The sequence below is a fragment of the Melanerpes formicivorus genome, unplaced genomic scaffold, assembly GCF_026170545.1.
Source record: "Melanerpes formicivorus ecotype bairdi unplaced genomic scaffold, bMelFor1.0.p_v2 SCAF_2, whole genome shotgun sequence".
NCBI lineage: Eukaryota > Metazoa > Chordata > Aves > Piciformes > Picidae > Melanerpes > Melanerpes formicivorus.
This window is the reverse complement of record NW_027142354.1, coordinates 26037087-26054944: the sequence shown is the minus strand read 5'-3', so window position 1 is coordinate 26054944 and position 17858 is coordinate 26037087. Positions and strand designations below refer to the sequence as shown.

The 17858-nt window shown below is 40.3% G+C and overlaps 1 protein-coding gene across 2 annotated transcripts in view; it reads left to right on the top strand.

Moving 5' to 3' along the window:
* The window catches only part of GNPAT (glyceronephosphate O-acyltransferase), a 24146-nt gene extending 6341 nt beyond the window's left edge, over positions 1-17805 (top strand). For both annotated transcript variants that reach the window (XM_068153786.1, XM_068153777.1), the window contains exons 3-16: positions 491-667; positions 1484-1613; positions 4039-4166; positions 4613-4688; positions 5267-5418; positions 5509-5639; positions 6303-6526; positions 9485-9730; positions 10754-10833; positions 14325-14465; positions 15338-15437; positions 15523-15616; positions 16785-16846; positions 17116-17805. In XM_068153786.1, the coding sequence (XP_068009887.1) occupies positions 491-667; positions 1484-1613; positions 4039-4166; positions 4613-4688; positions 5267-5418; positions 5509-5639; positions 6303-6526; positions 9485-9730; positions 10754-10833; positions 14325-14465; positions 15338-15437; positions 15523-15616; positions 16785-16846; positions 17116-17159 (1785 nt within the window). In that variant the 3' untranslated portion in view covers positions 17160-17805. The remainder of the gene's footprint in view (positions 1-490; positions 668-1483; positions 1614-4038; positions 4167-4612; positions 4689-5266; positions 5419-5508; positions 5640-6302; positions 6527-9484; positions 9731-10753; positions 10834-14324; positions 14466-15337; positions 15438-15522; positions 15617-16784; positions 16847-17115) is intronic.
* Positions 17806-17858: the final 53 nt, after the last annotated feature.

The following is a 17858-nucleotide window of genomic DNA, read 5'->3' as shown; positions in this document are numbered from 1 at the left end:
AAAGTAATACATTACAAAGAAGCTGAAGCTGGTAGGGCTGAGGTTCTTCAGCCAGGTCTTAAAATACAACGCAAATTCACTTCAAAGATTTACATTGTGAATATCTCTGCAAACACAGGTTTTATTTTACTACTGAAAGAAAAAGCACACACAGCCTTCTTCAGACCAATAAAATAGAAAAGGTATTTTGAACTTAAATATCCTCTGAAGATGCTGCAGGTTAAAGCATTCAGATGGTATCTTTCTGGGGAGGGGGAATTGTTGCACACACTCCTTGCCATTGACATCTAAGTTCATTCTTGATTTTAAAAAACTTTAACCTGATTTTCTCTTGCTGGCTGGCACTTAACAGATTCTGTATGATTAGATTTGTGCCTGTCATAAAATCTTGTAGTAGTAGTAGTTCTGCCATATTGCTGTGACATACAGAATGGTGTGCGTGGGCAAGGAGAGGGGAACCACATCTCACTGCTCTTTTGTTTCTCTTTAGTTAGCAAAAGAAACAGGAGAATCAGTTGATATTGTTCAAGAAGAAGCTATGGAGATCCTGGATGAGATGGGCCACAGTATGCAATTAGGAGCTGTGAGGTTTTTCGCCTTTACTCTGAGCAAAATATTCAAACAGCTTTTCCAGAGAGTTTGTGTGAATGAAGAAGGAATGCAGAGAGTAAGTCCTGGGAGCTAGGGGGGAATAGTTCTAATACTTTCATATCAGTCACATGAAAAAGGACTAATCTTCACTCCAAGTAACAAATATGAAAAATACTCCTTAAAAAAAAAAGAAAGGGCTACACTGGTGTTTATTACTGCATTTCTTAATAAGTGGGGAGGGAGGAAGAGAGATGGTATATAAATATTTTAGAGGCAAACAGTCAGCAGAACTTTTTGTCCATTTTCCAAATGCTTCCTGTGGTGAGGAATACCATGGGTCAGTGATTCTGTTAGGTCATCTATGGAGAGAGTTCTTCTGTCTGATACTGTAAACTTAATGCATTTAGCTGAATTGGGGTGAAAACCTCATGTTATGCATCTGAGTAGGTTGGCTGTTCTGCAAAATATTCATACAGCTGAGAGTGGTGAAACATTGTGCATCTCTGAGGCAGGAGGTGCATTAAGTTTGCCTCTGTTTCCTGGGGAGCTATTGTGTCCCTGTTTCATTGCAGGATAGTGCTGTTCTGGAGGGTGTAGTGCATTCTCAGGAAAACAGCAATGTCAGCCCTACAGGCCCTATTGGGTTTCCCATCCCCATCAAAATGGATTTGAATTAGAGTATCATGTAATGAGGTGGCCCTGGGAGTCCTGTGGTGCTTGTGAACCACAGGTGGTTAATATAGTCCTAAGGTTCCAGCTTAAAAAGTCTACCACCCTCAAATGATCAGCTTCTGTTTGCCTAAAGCCCTGTGAAGGTCTGTATTTGCAAATGTCAAGAGTCAGTCTGTAAATATTTGAACTCTATTGTTTGTGCTGATTTTTTTTTTTCCAGTTGCAACATGCCATTCAGGAGCATCCAGTTGTACTGCTGCCCAGTCACCGAAGCTACATAGACTTTTTGATGCTGTCTTACTTGCTGTATACATATGACTTAGCTTTGCCTGTCATTGCTGCAGGAATAGGCAAGTATGTTCTTTTAAGAATGTTTTCAGGATCCAGAGAGTTGGTAGCAAGGGCTCAGGTGGCTGCTATGTAGTTGTGTTTAACTTTTATTCTAAATATCTCTTCGGGTGAGATGATTACAATGCCTGCAAGCTTCTCGCCGGTGCTGAGCCCAATCAAAGGTGATTTTTTTTCACAAGTTTTCCCTGAAGTACCCCAGCTGTAGCCCCAAGGCTGGGGCAAAAATGGTCATTGTGAAGATGTCTGTATTGCCTCTTTTTTTTTTTCCTGGAAACAGGCAAAAACTTGCTCAGGAGCTACTTTATATGCAGAACATTTTATGATGCTTTATACAGATTTAAGTGCAATCATAGTAGCCAGTGAAGTGTCAGCCACCTTGTGCTTGTAGCTAATGCTACATTGGCAGAACTGTTAACATGAAGAGCTGAGAGCAGAGCTGGCTGGGAAATGAAATTTGACATCAGAGGTCACTATTTTGGATGTACTTAATTCTAAAGCAGATGAAAGCAGTATATTTGCAGGAAATGATTCTTGAAGACTGTAACAGTATCTTCTGAGTTAATGTGCTTTTTGAAAATCTGTACTCTGGCAGCTGTCAACTGAGAAACCTGATCTGGAAATCTTGTTATCGACCAGGTCTTTTAAGCAGGAAGACAGCCTCAGGTCTGGTGCAGTGCCACAATGTGTATGGGCAAACAAAGATCTGGGAACCTACTGCTTTACTGTAGTCTATCTATCCAGTCAAGAGGTTCAGAAGACCTGTAGAAAATTAGCACAATTTGGGAGAATGTGCTTGCTAAGGAAGATGAGATTCTGCTGGCCTTTGAGTTATCAGTGTCTTAGCTCTGGGTGATGCAGTTTAGATTCTGATGAATTTAGAAGCTGACGTCTCAAGTAGCTGCCTTATTGAAGGTGTTGCAGCTACTTACCTGTTGCATAGTGCTCAGAGTCAGCTCACATGGTGTGACAGATACCCATGTAATCCTTTTCTGAGTTTTGGATAATCATCTTTTAAGTTTTGGGCCTCAAAACAGTTTCTTGAGATACTATTATTTTAGCTTAGAGGGATTTTATTTTTTTATTGATTAACCTTGTTTACAGTATTTAGTGTGTTTTGAGTCCAAAGTTCTTCAGAAGTAGAGGGCTGCAGCTTCATTATGCTGATGCACATTTGTATTAAACTCCTCTATAGCTGTATTTACTGCATATTGTGCTAGAGGTTCACCAGATGAAATTTTACAAACTCATTCTCAGAATGGTGCTAGTGCTAAGTGGTGAGATCCTCTCCTGATGTAGGTGCTAAGTGCCTGGACTTTGCTAGTTACCACTTGGCTTCAAGTAGTGTACAGATGAATCTGTATTGATTAGCTAAGGGAAGGTAAACAGTAACCCCAGAGTAAATGGTCATACAGCACATTAGCAGGAATCTAGTTGATGCTGGGAGTATATTTCTGTCTTGGTTCTTAGGGGGTAGTGTGGGAGGTAGATGAAAGGATGCATTTTGGTCCTAGTTTATGGGGTAGTAGTGTGTGGTGGGGAGAGGTATTAGGCATGCAGCCAGCATCCCAGTTTGGAGGTTGAATATGCAGTAGTAGGGTGGCAGTAAGGGAAGGGATAGAATCCGTGTTGTAGTGAGGGAGGGAGCTTGGGAGAATATGGGAAAAAGATGGACCTCTGAGCATGGGGAGCTCTTAACAGCTGCTGTTGCTGCCCAGAGTCCTGCAGTCAGTTTCTTCGTATCTGTTTTCCCCCTCTCCCTCCTCAATGTGTGTGACATACTGTATGGCATCTTCAAGGCAGTCAGTGATGCAGCTGGAAATGTGAAGTTACTTTACTGAATGAACATCTGTTCTCAAGAGTTTCATGGATTGAGGTGCTGAGGAGGTTGAAGCAGCACATAGCCAACTATGTAGACTTGCTTTAAATATTTTCCTAAGAAATGTAGTAAGTGTTGAACAGCATTACTTAGAACTGTTAAATATTTAAGTTCATTTCGTGCACACCTCCCAAAGTGATGAATCAGGATCATAATAGTATAATGTAATGTAATTGGTCAGTTAATTTCTCTGTCTTCTGGGATACATTCACTGGTAACTGATCTTTGTGGAAATGAGCAAGACAGTATACTTCAAATACCGTGTCTTCATTGTGGCCAAAATCTGGACATGTAAATTATGAAAACAAATTGCTCTAAGTAAATGCAGCTTACAAAACTGTGAAAGCACAGTATGCCATTCATGTCTATGTAAATCTTGCTAGACAGTTTGAAAGCAAATAAAAGTATTTACGTCAACGGAATCCTTGAAAGAGATCATCTTTATTCTGGTAATTGAGTTAGTGTATTAGAGAGAGTGATTGATTCTGCTGGCTGATACTAAGACATTTTTTGTATGTGTTTTTGGTTTTTGTTTGATTGTTTTTCAGATTTCCTAGGAATGAAGATAGTTGGTGAGCTGCTACGAAGGGCAGGTGCCTTTTTTATGCGACGTTCCTTTGGTGGGAACAGACTCTACTGGGCAGTGTTTGCTGAATATGTGAAAACTATGTTAAGGGTAAACAAATTACTTGGACTCTCAAAATGTATGCTTAAGAAATACTCTGCTGAGATGATTCATGTGAAAGCTCTTGATGGTAGAGTTGTGTGATTGCAAGTCCTCCCTGTGATCTGATTAAGTACATTTTACCTCAGCTGCTGTAGGTGAAGAGCATGTGTGCTCTCTATTGTTTAGTTCAGCAGTAGGTAGTAAACAAATTGCTGCTTATTCTTTACTTGTGCCCATATCTCATGACACATGTAGTATTTTCTTAAACCATATGGTGTGGCAAATACAGTGGAGGAATATAGGCTTGGACATGATTTAAGATAGGCATGCATGGCTTCCATTTAAAAGAAAAAAAAAAGTTACTTGCATTTTAAATACTTAAAACTACTTGTGGGCAATAAAGAAGAAATGTTTTTATTTTTCTGACCAGCTTTTTCTCTGTTTTACTTTTGAAGAGTGGCTATGCCCCAATTGAATTTTTTCTTGAAGGGACTAGAAGTCGCACTGCCAAGACTCTGACTCCAAAGTTCGGTAGGTCTATTGAAAACTTGGAACTTTTAATGAGTGGCTCTGTACTTCATAATGTTTTTAGACAGGAAGGGATGTTGAAGTGATGGACAGTGGTAAGATCTGTCAGAGTAGTGGAAAACACTACAGTTGGAATTCCAGGCCACGCAGAAAACAATAATACACATCTCTTGTACTCTATTGCTTTCTCTCCCTTTGTCCCATTGTGTACTTAATTGCATAACTCTTCACCTTTTTCTTTCTACAAAATAAGTGGCTCCAGATGAGCAGAGAAATGTCATAATGTAACCGTAAAAGCAGTGGGGAATCTTTAGAGGGAAGATGCTATGCAAGTGCAGAGCAGTGCTGCTGGAAAGACCACAAATAGCTGCTCAAATGTGCTGCTTACTTTTGCCTTCTCTTTTAAAGTTTGGGCAGTGGCTTGTGCTTCTGCTTGCTTAAAGAGGGAAAGGCACAGTGCAGTTTCTAAAATTTGAATATACCATTTGCAAAGTTAAACTGAAGTTGCTTTTCCCTCCTCAAAAAAGACATGTTTTCACTACTCTTCTTTTTTTTTTCTCTCCTTTCTTTCCAATTTGCAGGTCTTCTCAGCATTGTGATGGAACCATTTTTTAAACGTGAAGTCTTTGACACATACCTTGTTCCCATCAGCATTAGCTACGAGAGGATATTAGAAGAATCTCTCTATGCATATGAACTCCTAGGAGTCCCAAAACCCAAAGAATCTACCTCTGTATGTAAATTCCTTGAGAGCAGAACATAGGTGGATATATACACACCCTGTAGCACCAATATTTGAGTTCTGCTCTTCCCATTTTTGTAGGGGTTGTTAAAAGCCAGAAGAATCCTCAGTGACAATTTTGGTACCATACATATCTACGTTGGCCAGCCGGTATCGCTTAGAACATTAGCATCTGGGAGAATCAATCGGTGCCCATACAATTTGGTTCCCAGGTACCACATCCTTCCATGGATGCATTTCTTTAGTCCTCACTTACGTGAAATAATTAAGATACTCTCTTGTACTTTGTTTCCAAATTTTGTCTCGCTGCCCCTCCACCTGCCCCTCCTCCTCGCTTCCTCTCCACTGAACCTGTTTTATCTGAGCAGAGCCTTATCATGCTTGTGACTCTGTGTGTCTGAAACAGATTGCTATTTGCATAGCTTTGTACTGTTGAGAAGTTTAAAATTCTGTGATGATACCTGGGCCGGGCAAAGCTCTCTTGTCTCTGAATTTGGTGCGTTTGCCCCTTTAAAATTCTGCCTTTCTCTCCCTTCTTGCATTATTACTGTGGGCTGTTATGTGATCATGTGCCAGGGAGCTGTAGCTAGGACTGAATGTGGTAGCTTTTGCAATTTGTTAGATAAAGCATGATATGTTTAAAAATCTAAGATAGTGAGTGGACGACATCAATACAGAGATTGTGTTTCAAATACTGTCATGAAGCTACCAATGTTTTGCTCTGTTCTATATAGCACATAGATTGAATCACCCTCCAGATATTAGCTGCAATAAGGTAATTAAAGATCTGTGAGCAATATGGAAGAAATAAGGAAGGGTGTAATTTCTATTCCAGTTTTTGGAGCTCTTTACCTTGAGCTGCATTGTTCTTTCAGGCATCTTCCCCAAAAGCCATCTGAGGATATCCAAGAATTTGTCAGTGATGTAGCTTATAAAATGGAGCTCCTGCAAATAGAGAACATGGTTTTGAGCCCATGGGTGCTAGTTGCTGCTGTCCTGCTCCAGAATTTGCCATCCATGGATTTTGAAGCTCTAATAGAAAAGACCCTGTGGCTTAAAGGCTTAACACAGACTTTTGGAGGATTCATTGAATGGCCTGGTATGCAGAAAAAGTGTTATTTTTATTCATTTTGTTGCTTATGAAAGATAAATTTCATTTTCTTTGAAAGCAGTGTATGGTGACAACTTTACAGAATGTTTTCCTCAGAGCTGTAAATTAATTTTAGGATATGTTAAAAACTATGCTAAAACCTGACAGGTTTTTATTTCACCTGTAGAAGTTAGTACTTTGAAAAACAGTTAAGTGGAAGCAGAACAAATATTATACTGTTATATCCTGAAGTGTGGAATGAGGGGGAATTATAAGGTACTGATGTTAGAGCACTGAGATTGGCTTTATGTCAGTCTTTCTGAACCTTAGATACATCACAGGCAACTACTTGATCTGCAGCAGTTAACTTAGTGTAATGCTATGTTTATTGCTTAGTATTGATGATAGCTTGTTACTGTGGCAAAAAACTAGCAGAAACAAATGGGTGAGAGAAAATCAAAACTGCAAGTGGTCTATTTTAAAATTTCACTTTAACCCCAGAAACAGTGATGGCTTTTAGGGAGAAAGCATCTTTCATGGGTTTAATCACATACAAGAGTGTAAATGTTAATATATGTATATATTGGCTGCTGAAGGGTTGATTCTCCTTCCTTTCTGAGCAATTGTTTTAAACTTCCCTCCATGGTGCCACAGGTAGTTTATTTTAGAGCCTCAGGACATAAGTAGTAAAGCCAGCAAAAAAGAATAACATGCAATGCAAGTACATTTACTTTTTCACTCTAGATAGACTTAAAGCATGGATATTTGCTATGTATTAATGTGTATAATCAAGAGCCTCTCTCTTTACTGCATCAAGAAAAAAGATCAGGCTGCAGTTATAACAAAACTCCCATCCTATCTGAAGAAAACCACTTCTCTTTTCAGGGATTTGCACTGCAGTGAATGCAGACAATGTCTACTTCTGCCAGACTCTTAAGAGGAAGAATTTAATGGCAGTATTTAAACATAATTTAGAATCTTACTGCACAGTAATCTGAAAAGCATACCACATTTGGGTTTGCTTATTTTGTTTATTTTCTTAGCAACAATGAATAAGCTTTTGCTTTAGTAGAGTTCTGAAATAGTCAGGGAACAGCAAATAGGCATGTTAATGAAATAAAGGAACAGTGACAGCTGAGCAGGTTTTCTTGGAGTGTGCTGACCCCTCTCTGGGCATCAGTTGCATAGGAACAGGGTTTGTTGTTTTGTTTTGGATTGTCAGTAATTTGAAAGAATAGATACATTTTAAAGGCTAATTTTGTGATGTTAAGAAGCCAGCAACAACTGTACCACATCCATCTTTCTGTCTCCAAACAGCTAGTTATTTCTGTTGCTGTCTTACTGGTTGGTTACAGAGAATTTGCTTGACTGTTGGAGATTTTTTTATTAAAAACAGGAACTGCCAAATTACTTGCTCAGGCTTCTGCTTCTTAGACTAGACTAGACCAGGTTAGAAGAGACCTTCAAGATCATCACATCCAACCTATCAACTAATCCAACCCACCTAATCAACTAAACCATGGCACCAAGCACTCTATCAAGTCTCCTCCTGAACACCTCCAATGATGGTGACTCCACCACCTCCCCGGGCAGCCCATTCCAATGGGCAATCACTCTCTCTGTATAGAACTTCTTCCTAACATCCACCCTAAACCTCCCCTGGTGCAGCCTGAGACTGTGTCCTCTTGTTCTAGTGCTGGTTGCCTGGGAGAAGAGACCAACCTCCACCTGTCTACAACCTCCCTTCAGGTAGTTGTAGAGAGCAATAAGGTCACCCCTGAGCCTCCTCTTCTCCAGGCTAAGCAACCCCAGCTCCCTCAGCCTCTCCTCATGGGGCTTGTGTTCCAAACCCCTCACCAACTTCTTCTTACTACATTGAGAAACTTGGGAGCCTTAGCAGAACTGGAACAAACTAGGCTGAAGGAGCAAGTAAGATCCAAGGAGATTCTGTGTGAAATCTATATTAAGGGGAAAGAATATGCATTTATCTTCTGTTACAGGCTATGTTGATTTCATAGGCTTGTGATGCTGTAAACATGATGTAAAGTGTGTTTCAGCTTTCAGTAATTTTTTTCTTGCATATTTTCTTGCTTGCCAAAGAGTTCACATTTGATGTAGAGAAGGTTTAGTAGTGTTTTTTGTGCAAGTTATTCTAAAAAGGTAAGTGTATTTTCAAGACTCAAGATCTTGCTTTTTATCTGAATAAAGTTTGTGATGTGTCACGTGACAAAAAAGTTTGATCAGAGCCCACATGTTTGCAAAACTCATGCTTGCCTTCAAAGAACTTTATTGTTAAAACAAACAAACCAAACCAGCTCCAAGAAAAAAACAACCAACCAAAAAAAGAACAACAACAAAAAACCAAACAGGATCACAGGATGTCAGGGGTTGGAAGGGACCCAAAGAGATCAAGTCCAACCCCACACACCTTGCTTTAGGCATTTTAAAAGGATTGTCTTACAAAACAAGAAGAAATTTAGACTGAAGTGCAATCTGTTCCTTCTCTGAGCAGATACATTGCACGTAGTGATACATGATGATTTCTTTAAACTTAATTTGGGATGAGGCCTTCCTTGTGTATGAGAGTTGAAAAGCAGAGATGTGTGCATGTGATTCAAAACTTGTAGTGTTAGAAATGTCTAAGCAAAAGTATAGTCCGTGTTTCCTTACTGATGAATATATCAATCAATCAATCAATCAGATTTATGCTTCTTTATTTGGAGGCTCAGAATATTTGTTCTGTCATTGTTAGCAAGTGGGAAAATTCAAAGTCATTTAATTACAAAAATATCTGAAGTTTGTTCTCTCCATTTCATACTCCCAGATTGCCAATTTCTGGTTTATTTTAGAATATCTCTCTAACTGAATGTTTCTTTTAATAATTGGTCTTCAATTATAAGACTTAAATACTGTAAATAGGTTTATGTTCCTCCTTGTATCTTCCTGAGCATTGTGTTTTCCCTCTAGATAACCTGTGTGCCAAAAAAGCAGTTGTGTCTGGCCTCACCCTACATTCCAACATCGCTTGCCTTGTGGATGGCCGCGTGGTCCTAAATGACAAAGGAGTGGAAGATGGAGCCATAGGGGAAGTAGTCTTTAGACGTGCTCTGGCCATCCTCATGTGTGCCACGTACAGAAACCAGCTGCTGAACGTGTTTGTCCGTCCATCTCTAGTGGCAATTGCCTTGCAGATGACACGCAGCTTCAGAAAAGGTACGTTTGGGTAGCTCCAAAAGTCCACTGGCTTTGCTCTTCTTTGTCAGAAGAGCATGAGGATCCTGTAGCTGCTATTGGAAGCTATCTGATACTGTTAGACTCTGGGCAAGGTCCTGTGGCATAAGGTGGATGTGCTGGGAGAGACGGAGCTCTTTTGCTTGCCTTTTTTGCTTGCTTACCCTTCGATACTTTTTGATTCTACTGAGAGGACATAGTTAAGATGAGCTCATCCAAGTACTGAGGTGTTTTATTTGTTGGTGTTTAGCAGACCAGCATTTTAGGTTACAAGTTACACAAAGCTCACACTTGCATAGAGTGCAGCCAGTTCTCAGTCTTTCTTTTTGCTACTTTTTCTGAAATATTTTAATGTTTTCCAATACTTGACTCCTAAAAAAAAACACTTTTCAGAATGCAAACTTTAATTTTGTGCAGCATCTGACTACCTGACATTTAATGCATGTCCTGAGAAGCTACAACACCCTGCACCTTCCCTTTGGTAACAATCAAATTAAGTTGGTTAAGGTTAATGGGGGTTGTAAACAGGCAGAGGTTGGTCTCTTCTCCCAGGCAGCCAGCACCAGAACAAGACGACACAGTCTCAGGCTGCGCCAGGGGAAGTTCAGGCTGGAGGTCAGGAGGAAGTTTTACACAGAGTGATTGCCCATTGGAATGGACTGCCCGGGGAGGTGGTGGAGTCGCCGTCACTGGAGGTGTTCAGGAGGAGACTTGACAGGGTGCTTGGTTACATGAGTCAGTTGATTAGGTGTTGATTAGGTGTTGGATGATAGGTTGGACTCGATGATCTTGAAGGTCTCTTCCAACCTGGTTTATTCTATTCTAAGTGCTTTGAGTACTTGTCTTCTGTTTCAGTGATTCCTGCTGTATACGTATGTGTCCTTTCAATTCCAGGTTCTGTTTGAAGTAGGTACTCTCTCTCAAACAAGGAGTAAATAGCTTTTCACTTGTATGTTCTCAGTTATTTTTGTAAAACACTACTACTTTGCAATTATTTTTTTTCAGAGGAAGTCTATAGCTGCTTCAGCTTCTTGCGGGACATTTTTTCTGAGGAGTTCATCTTCTTTCCTGGAATTTCATTGAAGGTAAAAACATCCTTTGTACAAAAATAAGGCAGTAACATAGTCAACTGAAAGCATCTGATTTCAGGGCTCTGACAAGCAAATGCTGTGTGATAAAGACCTACAGTGGTATCAAGTCAATCTGTAAGTGGGAGAACTTACAAGAGGGTCATTTGTTTTGTTGCAAAACGTTGTCTGAATCCATAAGGTTGCATATGCAATCTTTTTTTTTTCCCCTTCCAGTAAAAAAAAACCAAAAAAACCCTGAAATTGCCCAATCCTGAACTGTTAAAATGAACTGGAACACAAATTTGGGTTTTTTAATTTTTTTTGTAAAGCTACCAGTCTTCCAGCACAGATACGTGTGTGTGTGTGTGTATCTGTGTATATATATATATGATTAAAGGCTTTTAAACACAGTGTAAATACTGTCCTCTTGCTCTGTAGTTATGAGAGAGACCTTACGTGTGAAGAAAAAAAGTGTTAATGTAGATTTAATTGAGTTATGTCACAGGTTGTGTATGTTCTGTCAGCTCAGAAACAAAACAGGAATTCTCATTGAGGGTACAACAGGGTAATTTTTTCCTAACAGCTCTCTTGCAGACTGTGCAGCAGAGAGTTACTGCTGCTCTTTCAGAAAATTAAATGATAGGTGGTGTACCAATTAGTGATCAAACATTGCATGCCCTGGTTATCTGGCAATTGAGTAGGTAATTCTTAATTTAAGTGCCTGTTGTCCTGGTTGATTAGACTCCTAGTGCAGCTGTGATCACTTTTGTGTAGCTTCATATGTATGGTCTGTGATGGCAGGGAGGCCAGAGGACTGTGCCAATACCCAGTGCCTCATGTGCTTCTATACCCACCTCTCCCTGGACACTGTCTACCCTCTAGTGTTTACGCAGTGGCCTCTTGGACCTTGAACTTTGAAGGTTTTGATGTTCCTGTGCTGTCCTAGTTTTGAACCACAAGCAAAAGGACATAAAAGATATTTTACCCCTTCCCAAGGAGTAAAATAATAAATGCTCCACGCTGGATTAGAAGTTTAAATGGAAATTTGATTTACAAATGTATACAAAAGGTATTCAGGTAGAAGTAATACACCTGGGCCTACCAGGCTAAAACCTTCCAGCAACCTGCATCCCAGTCAGCCTCAGCACGCCCAAGAACAGGCCAAACTGCCCCCTGACCCACACTAGAACCAGGGCTACCACAGGCTTCCACAGGCCCAGGGGCTTAGCTGAAAATACACTGCCAGCCAAGGCCAGGAGAAAGCCATCTCCACCACAAACCATAAGACCACGGCATGTGCGTCCTGACTGGAGAGAGGAGGACTCCCTTAAACAGAGAAATACAGGAAAACAGAATAGAAAAACACTACAATATCCTGGGACTTAACTGCTCATCCCCCTGGGGCTCTATAGCCTCTGGAGGACTTTTCTCTGTGGTTATACCAATTAACTCTTTAAAAAGTTTGCTAATGCAGTTGTAGGTTAAGGGAATTCAAGAAATACTTTGATGGTTCATGGTTGAGCCCTGTTAACTTTTTATCACTGGCGTTTTGCTTGTGTAGATTCAGATACTGCACTGCAAGTACTGAGGGAAATGCTTACAGTAAGGCCTGATTTAAATGTCTGCAGCCAAAATCTTTTACCAAGTAGAGGCAATGCAGCCTGTCAAGGTTTCTGAAATGAGACCAGACAAAGCTGGTATTGTCCATGCATATTGCCATATTATAAGGGTACAGTATGTCTGCATGCTCTCCTAGCACTGCTGGACACAGGCAAGCTGTGAAAACTGTGGGCAGCACTTTGCATTCTGCAGATCTTGCTGTGTCAGTTTGTATGCCTCCTGCTCTGTCAGAGCTTGCTCTAATCCAGACAGCTTGAAATGCAGGTGAGCACAAGTTTATTTGTGAAAAAACAAGTTCAACATCATACGCAATACAAACTGGGAAGTCCATGTGTAGCTTTTATTTGGATTTAAGACTAATAAAATGTGATTTTTATCAGCGTAAAGACCAAATCTCTGGTGGTGATATTTGTGATCTTTCCTATTTTAAAAAAAAGTTAAGCATAATTGTCATAAGAACATTCAAGACTTGGGACTATATTATAATCTCATTTGTATATATAGAAGAGAACTTATCCCTTTTTTGAAGGCAGAATAGAATAGAATAGAATAGACCTTCAAGATCGTGTCCAACCCATCAACCAATCCAGCCCACCTAAACAACTAAACCATGGCATCAAGCACGCCATCAAGTCTCCTCCTGAAGACCTCCAATGATGGTGACTCCACCACCTCCCCGGGCAGCCCATTCCAATGGGCAATCACTCTCTCTGTATAGAACTTCTTCCTAACATCCAACCTAAACCTCCCCTAGTGCAGCCTGAGACTGTGTCCTCTTGTTCTGGTACTGGCTGCCTGGGAGAAGAGACTAACATCCGCCAACTTCCCTTCAGGTAGTTGTAGAGAGCAATAAGGTCACCCCTGAGTCTCCTCTTCTCCAGGCTAAGCAGCCCCAGCTCCCTCAGCCTCTTCTCATAGGGCTTGTGTTCCAAGCCCCTCACCAACTTTGTTGCCCTTCTCTGGACTTGTTCCAGCAAGTCAACATCCTTCCTAAACTGAGGCGCCCAGAACTGGACACAGGACTCGAGGTGCAGCCTAACCAGTGCAGTGTACTGGGGCAGAATGATCTCCCTGCTCCTGCTGGCCACACTGTTCTTGATGCCGGCCAGGATGCCATTGGCCCTCCTGGCTGCCTGGGCACACTGCAGGCTCATGTTCAACCCACCATCGACCAGTACCCCCAGGTCCCTCTCTACCTGGCTGCTCTCCAGCCACTCTGACCACGGCACCATTTTGTTTAGTTTTCATTGGTAGCAATTGTTGCCTGTTGCAGCAGAAAGGTTACTGGCTGTGACTGACTTTACAGCAACTCCTTCATTTGACTCCAGTAATGTTAAGGGGTCTCTTAGACGACTACCAGGGTGGGTTGCTATGTGTCTGTCATACCTGTGTTGCATCCCCTCATGTTCTGTGTGTGACCTGTGTCCCTTCCCTTATGCCAGTACTGGCAGCTAGCAGCAAAATAGTTTTGTCATTGACATTTCTGTGATTTGTAACTTTGGGGCATTATGTTGTCTGTTTTGTAGAGAGCAGGTCAGTTGCCATTTATCACAAACAGTGGACATGAGATAAAGGCAAATCCACCTACTGAAAAAAAAACAACTTCAAATGGACAGCCTGACCCGATTCTGACAAAATCCTGAGGGAGCTCAGGCTGGCTGTTAGGACAGCAGCCACAGCTGCTTTCTTTGCTCCTAGGTGTGTTGCCCTCCCACTGCCTTTTTATAAGGCTAGTTCTGTTACGTAGGAAAATTTTTATTTGAGTCTCGTGAGAACCAAATTCAGAAATGCAAGTGGTGTCCTGCTATGTGTTTTTTGTTGTTGATTTTGTGGGGAAAGGCAACTTACTGTAGATGTTCAAGTTTCAGTTATGCTTCTCTCGCCAGGATTTTGAGGAAGGCTGTTTTCTGCTCACAAAATGTGATGCCATTCAAACAAGTCAACAGGAAGTCTACCCTACCGACAAAGGAAGCATTATAGTATCTTTCTTGTCAGCGATGTTCAGACCTTTCATGGAGGCTTATCAGGTATGTTATTGTTCAGAGAATTACCCTTTTTCCCCCCCGTGTTTTGTAGTAAAATTAGGAGAGCTGTGATACTTCTGTAGTATAAATAGTGACTGTTTTCATGGCTGGGAAGTACAAGAGTTGAGAAATAACAGTTATAAAAATCTTAATAAACACCCTTTCTCTGATTTTATCTTTTGGCTCTGACTTTTCCAAATGACTAATGTAGTAAGTCTCTTGCAATATGATGGTCCATTGTGAGTTTATAAGCATCATGGGGAGTGTGCTCCTACCAGGTGCATTGTTCTGTCTTACAAGCTCTTGCTTAATTCATTTTATGGAAGCTGCACTGCCGAGTACGGCATATGAGTTTGCATTTCATCTCTGGCAGCATTTTTGGGAGTCGGTAACTGCAGCCATATTGTCTTTGTTTTTGAATATTTGAGTAAGACTAGACACATTCCCATAGTAAGCAATATATACAAAAATAGGAGGCTGAATCTCAGGTATGTCAGCATAAGCTTGGTGAGACTGTAGAGATTTGAACCTAGTGGAATTTGTTAATGATCTGAACTGCTCTGATTTGCCTAGTTTTCCCCATCTGTAAAACAAGTATTGCTTAAAGAAATTGTACTGGGTTTGATTGTCAGAACAAGAATGTTAAATTAATGTTTAAGATTCCTATTATAGTAGTACTGATTCTAGTTTAATACTAGGATTCTTATGCCTGTTAAGCAGTAATAAAAATTTCTGATGCTTCATGTAATGATATTTTTGAGTTCCTCTCCTGTTCTTTGGAAGTATAATTGTGTTACTTAGAGGACATGTGTCTTTGTGATTCACAGGCCAATAACCAAAAGGAAAGAAGTGCTAATTTTTCTCCCCAATGTTAGTTAATTTTCAGATACCTCTCAAAGGAAGCAAAAGAAAGCTTTACTGAGAAGCAGTTTATACCTGGAGTCCGCAACTTTGTTTTTCAGCTTCTTGAGAAGGGTGTGTATAGCTGTTCAGCAGTATGATTTTACAAGTGTAGACTGTTAATGGACAGTGATAAAGCTTGTTTCTGCTTTCTCTGTAGGGAATACACAGTGCTATGAGGCACTGTCTTCTGACATGCAGAAAAATGCCTTGGCAGCTCTTGCACAAGTAGGTGCAGTAAAGAAGAAGAAAATGTAAGTGAGGTTGGCTCTTTGGTGTGTAGAAGTCAGCATGTGATCTAACTGGGAATTCTTAATGTCTGAATTGTTACTATGAAACAGAACCCTGACTTGCTTGAGCACCAGTCAGCTGGAGGTTGATTTACTTTACCTGACTTGTACAGAAGACCCAGGTAGATCCTTTCTGTTCACATTGCAGAAGCAGAATGGCACCCCCTGGTAGTGAAACGCAGGAACAAAATTAATTAACTTACTAATAGGTCTCACTGATTCACTTGACATTTGGTTTTTCAAATTTTGTCCCATGTCTTCAATATGCAAAGAGAACAGTCCTGCTTATTTTTAATAGAACAGTTACTCTGTGTGTTACAATAAGCCTCATCATGCCATGTAAGCAATAATCAGGAATACTACTAATTTTCAGCACTGACATCCCAAAACATTTTAACAGAAAGCTTAGTTATTAAAGTCTTTTCATGCAGTTCACTATTTACAGGCCTAAGATTATAAAAACATGTATTGTTCTACAAAAATACAGTGATGCACATTTTGTGTTACCAAATTAATTTGTGTTGTGGTGCTTTTTATTGTATTTGAAAGTATAACCATGGAAGTCCCTGATACAAGAAACTCCTGCATTGTCCCAAGTGTCTCACAGAATGTAGATGGTAGCAGTGACCCTGAGCTATTTCCATATCCCTGTGCTCAGGAAATTAATTAGTTAAGGTCTATTAGTGCTCTTTGAGACTGCAGGAAGTGCTGTTGTGGCATCTCCTGCCATGTTACTCTGCTAAACAGATGTCTATAGCTAAATTCCCCTTTCAGGTAAAAAGAATAAATCATTTGAGTGCAACACAATTTGACATCATAGGAAGATCTGGTTTAGTTTCAAAGAGTCTTGAAAATTGAAAAACAAACAAATGTCTTTTTGTGCTGTTGTCCCCCATAAAAATGGGGAGAGACAGAGATATGGGTAACTGAACCAGTGGAAGGATAACTTAAATCATAACTGTCCTTGAGTACAATCTGCTTAGAAGCCTGTCATGTCCTTAAAATTAATATATGTGCTAGTAGGATGAAAAATATGGTGCAATTATGAGAATGTTTAATTCAGATTATTGTATAGAAATGCCTGAAATAAGAAAAAATAATTGAAGAAACAAGTTTGGTTTTTTCCTTGTAGGTCCAATGGATTCACTTACAGTGTAAATCAAGAAGCTGTTAATAAAGTCCTGGACATGTTTGGTAAGTGTTCTGTAATTCATTTGGAGATGGGTTTTCAGGTCATAAATTACTTTGGAGAATGCATGTATACTAGTTGTAGTGGGCTTCCCTTCCACTTACTTAGCTTTATCTACATGAAAATCCTTATGATATTTTTTTCACAAATTCTGGTGTCATTGACTGCAGCTTTCAGCGCAACCCAGTGACTGAGGAAAATAAAGCAAAATGTAGTTTAAAGGAGCTGTATTTTACAGCACTTAGGTAAGTGTTTACTTTTTTTTTCCTGGCAGACACAAAGATACCTGTACAGAAACCTGTGGCTGCTCGACTCTGAGTTGCTCCTGATACTGTAACTGGATCTAAGCCCAGCTGCGGGCTCTGACCACCACCCAGCCAGACGGATCAGAGAGAGGAGCAGGAGAGGTTCCCGTCCTGCACCACCAGCCTGCGAGCATGGGATGTAGAGGGGTGTTCTTTAAGCAGGACAGCTCTCATGCTGCCCCGTGAGGCTTAGAGTTGTGTTTGTATCCTCACTGTGTTGTTTTTCATTGCTTTTTTAAAAACAGATTAAACATCTCCCCTCCCCCCCCAATTATTTAATGAATTGTGCACAGTAATGACTGCGTAACTACCTTTTTCTAGACCTGTACTATGGAATGTGATCTCAAATATTTTATGGATGTGGAAATCTAACAGGAAATTAAAGGACTTGCTTTTAAAATTAATAATTAGAATGCGTTGCTGGATGGCTAAATGTAACCTAAGGCCTTTGTTATTGAAGAGCACAAATCACATCTTGGGCAATAATCAGAAATGCAAATTGTCTTGGATTTTGGGGTTTGTTTGCTGTTTGGGTTTTTGTGTTTTTGTTTTGTTGTTGTTGGTTTTGTTGGTTTGTTTCTTTTTTTTAAGGCAACTTGGCATTAATTGCTTTATGAATGTTACATTTAAGAACTGAAATAAAGCAGCGTTGACGTGTCTGTTCTCTCTCGCCCCACCTCACACTGTTTGCAGTGTCTGTCCGGGCGCCAGC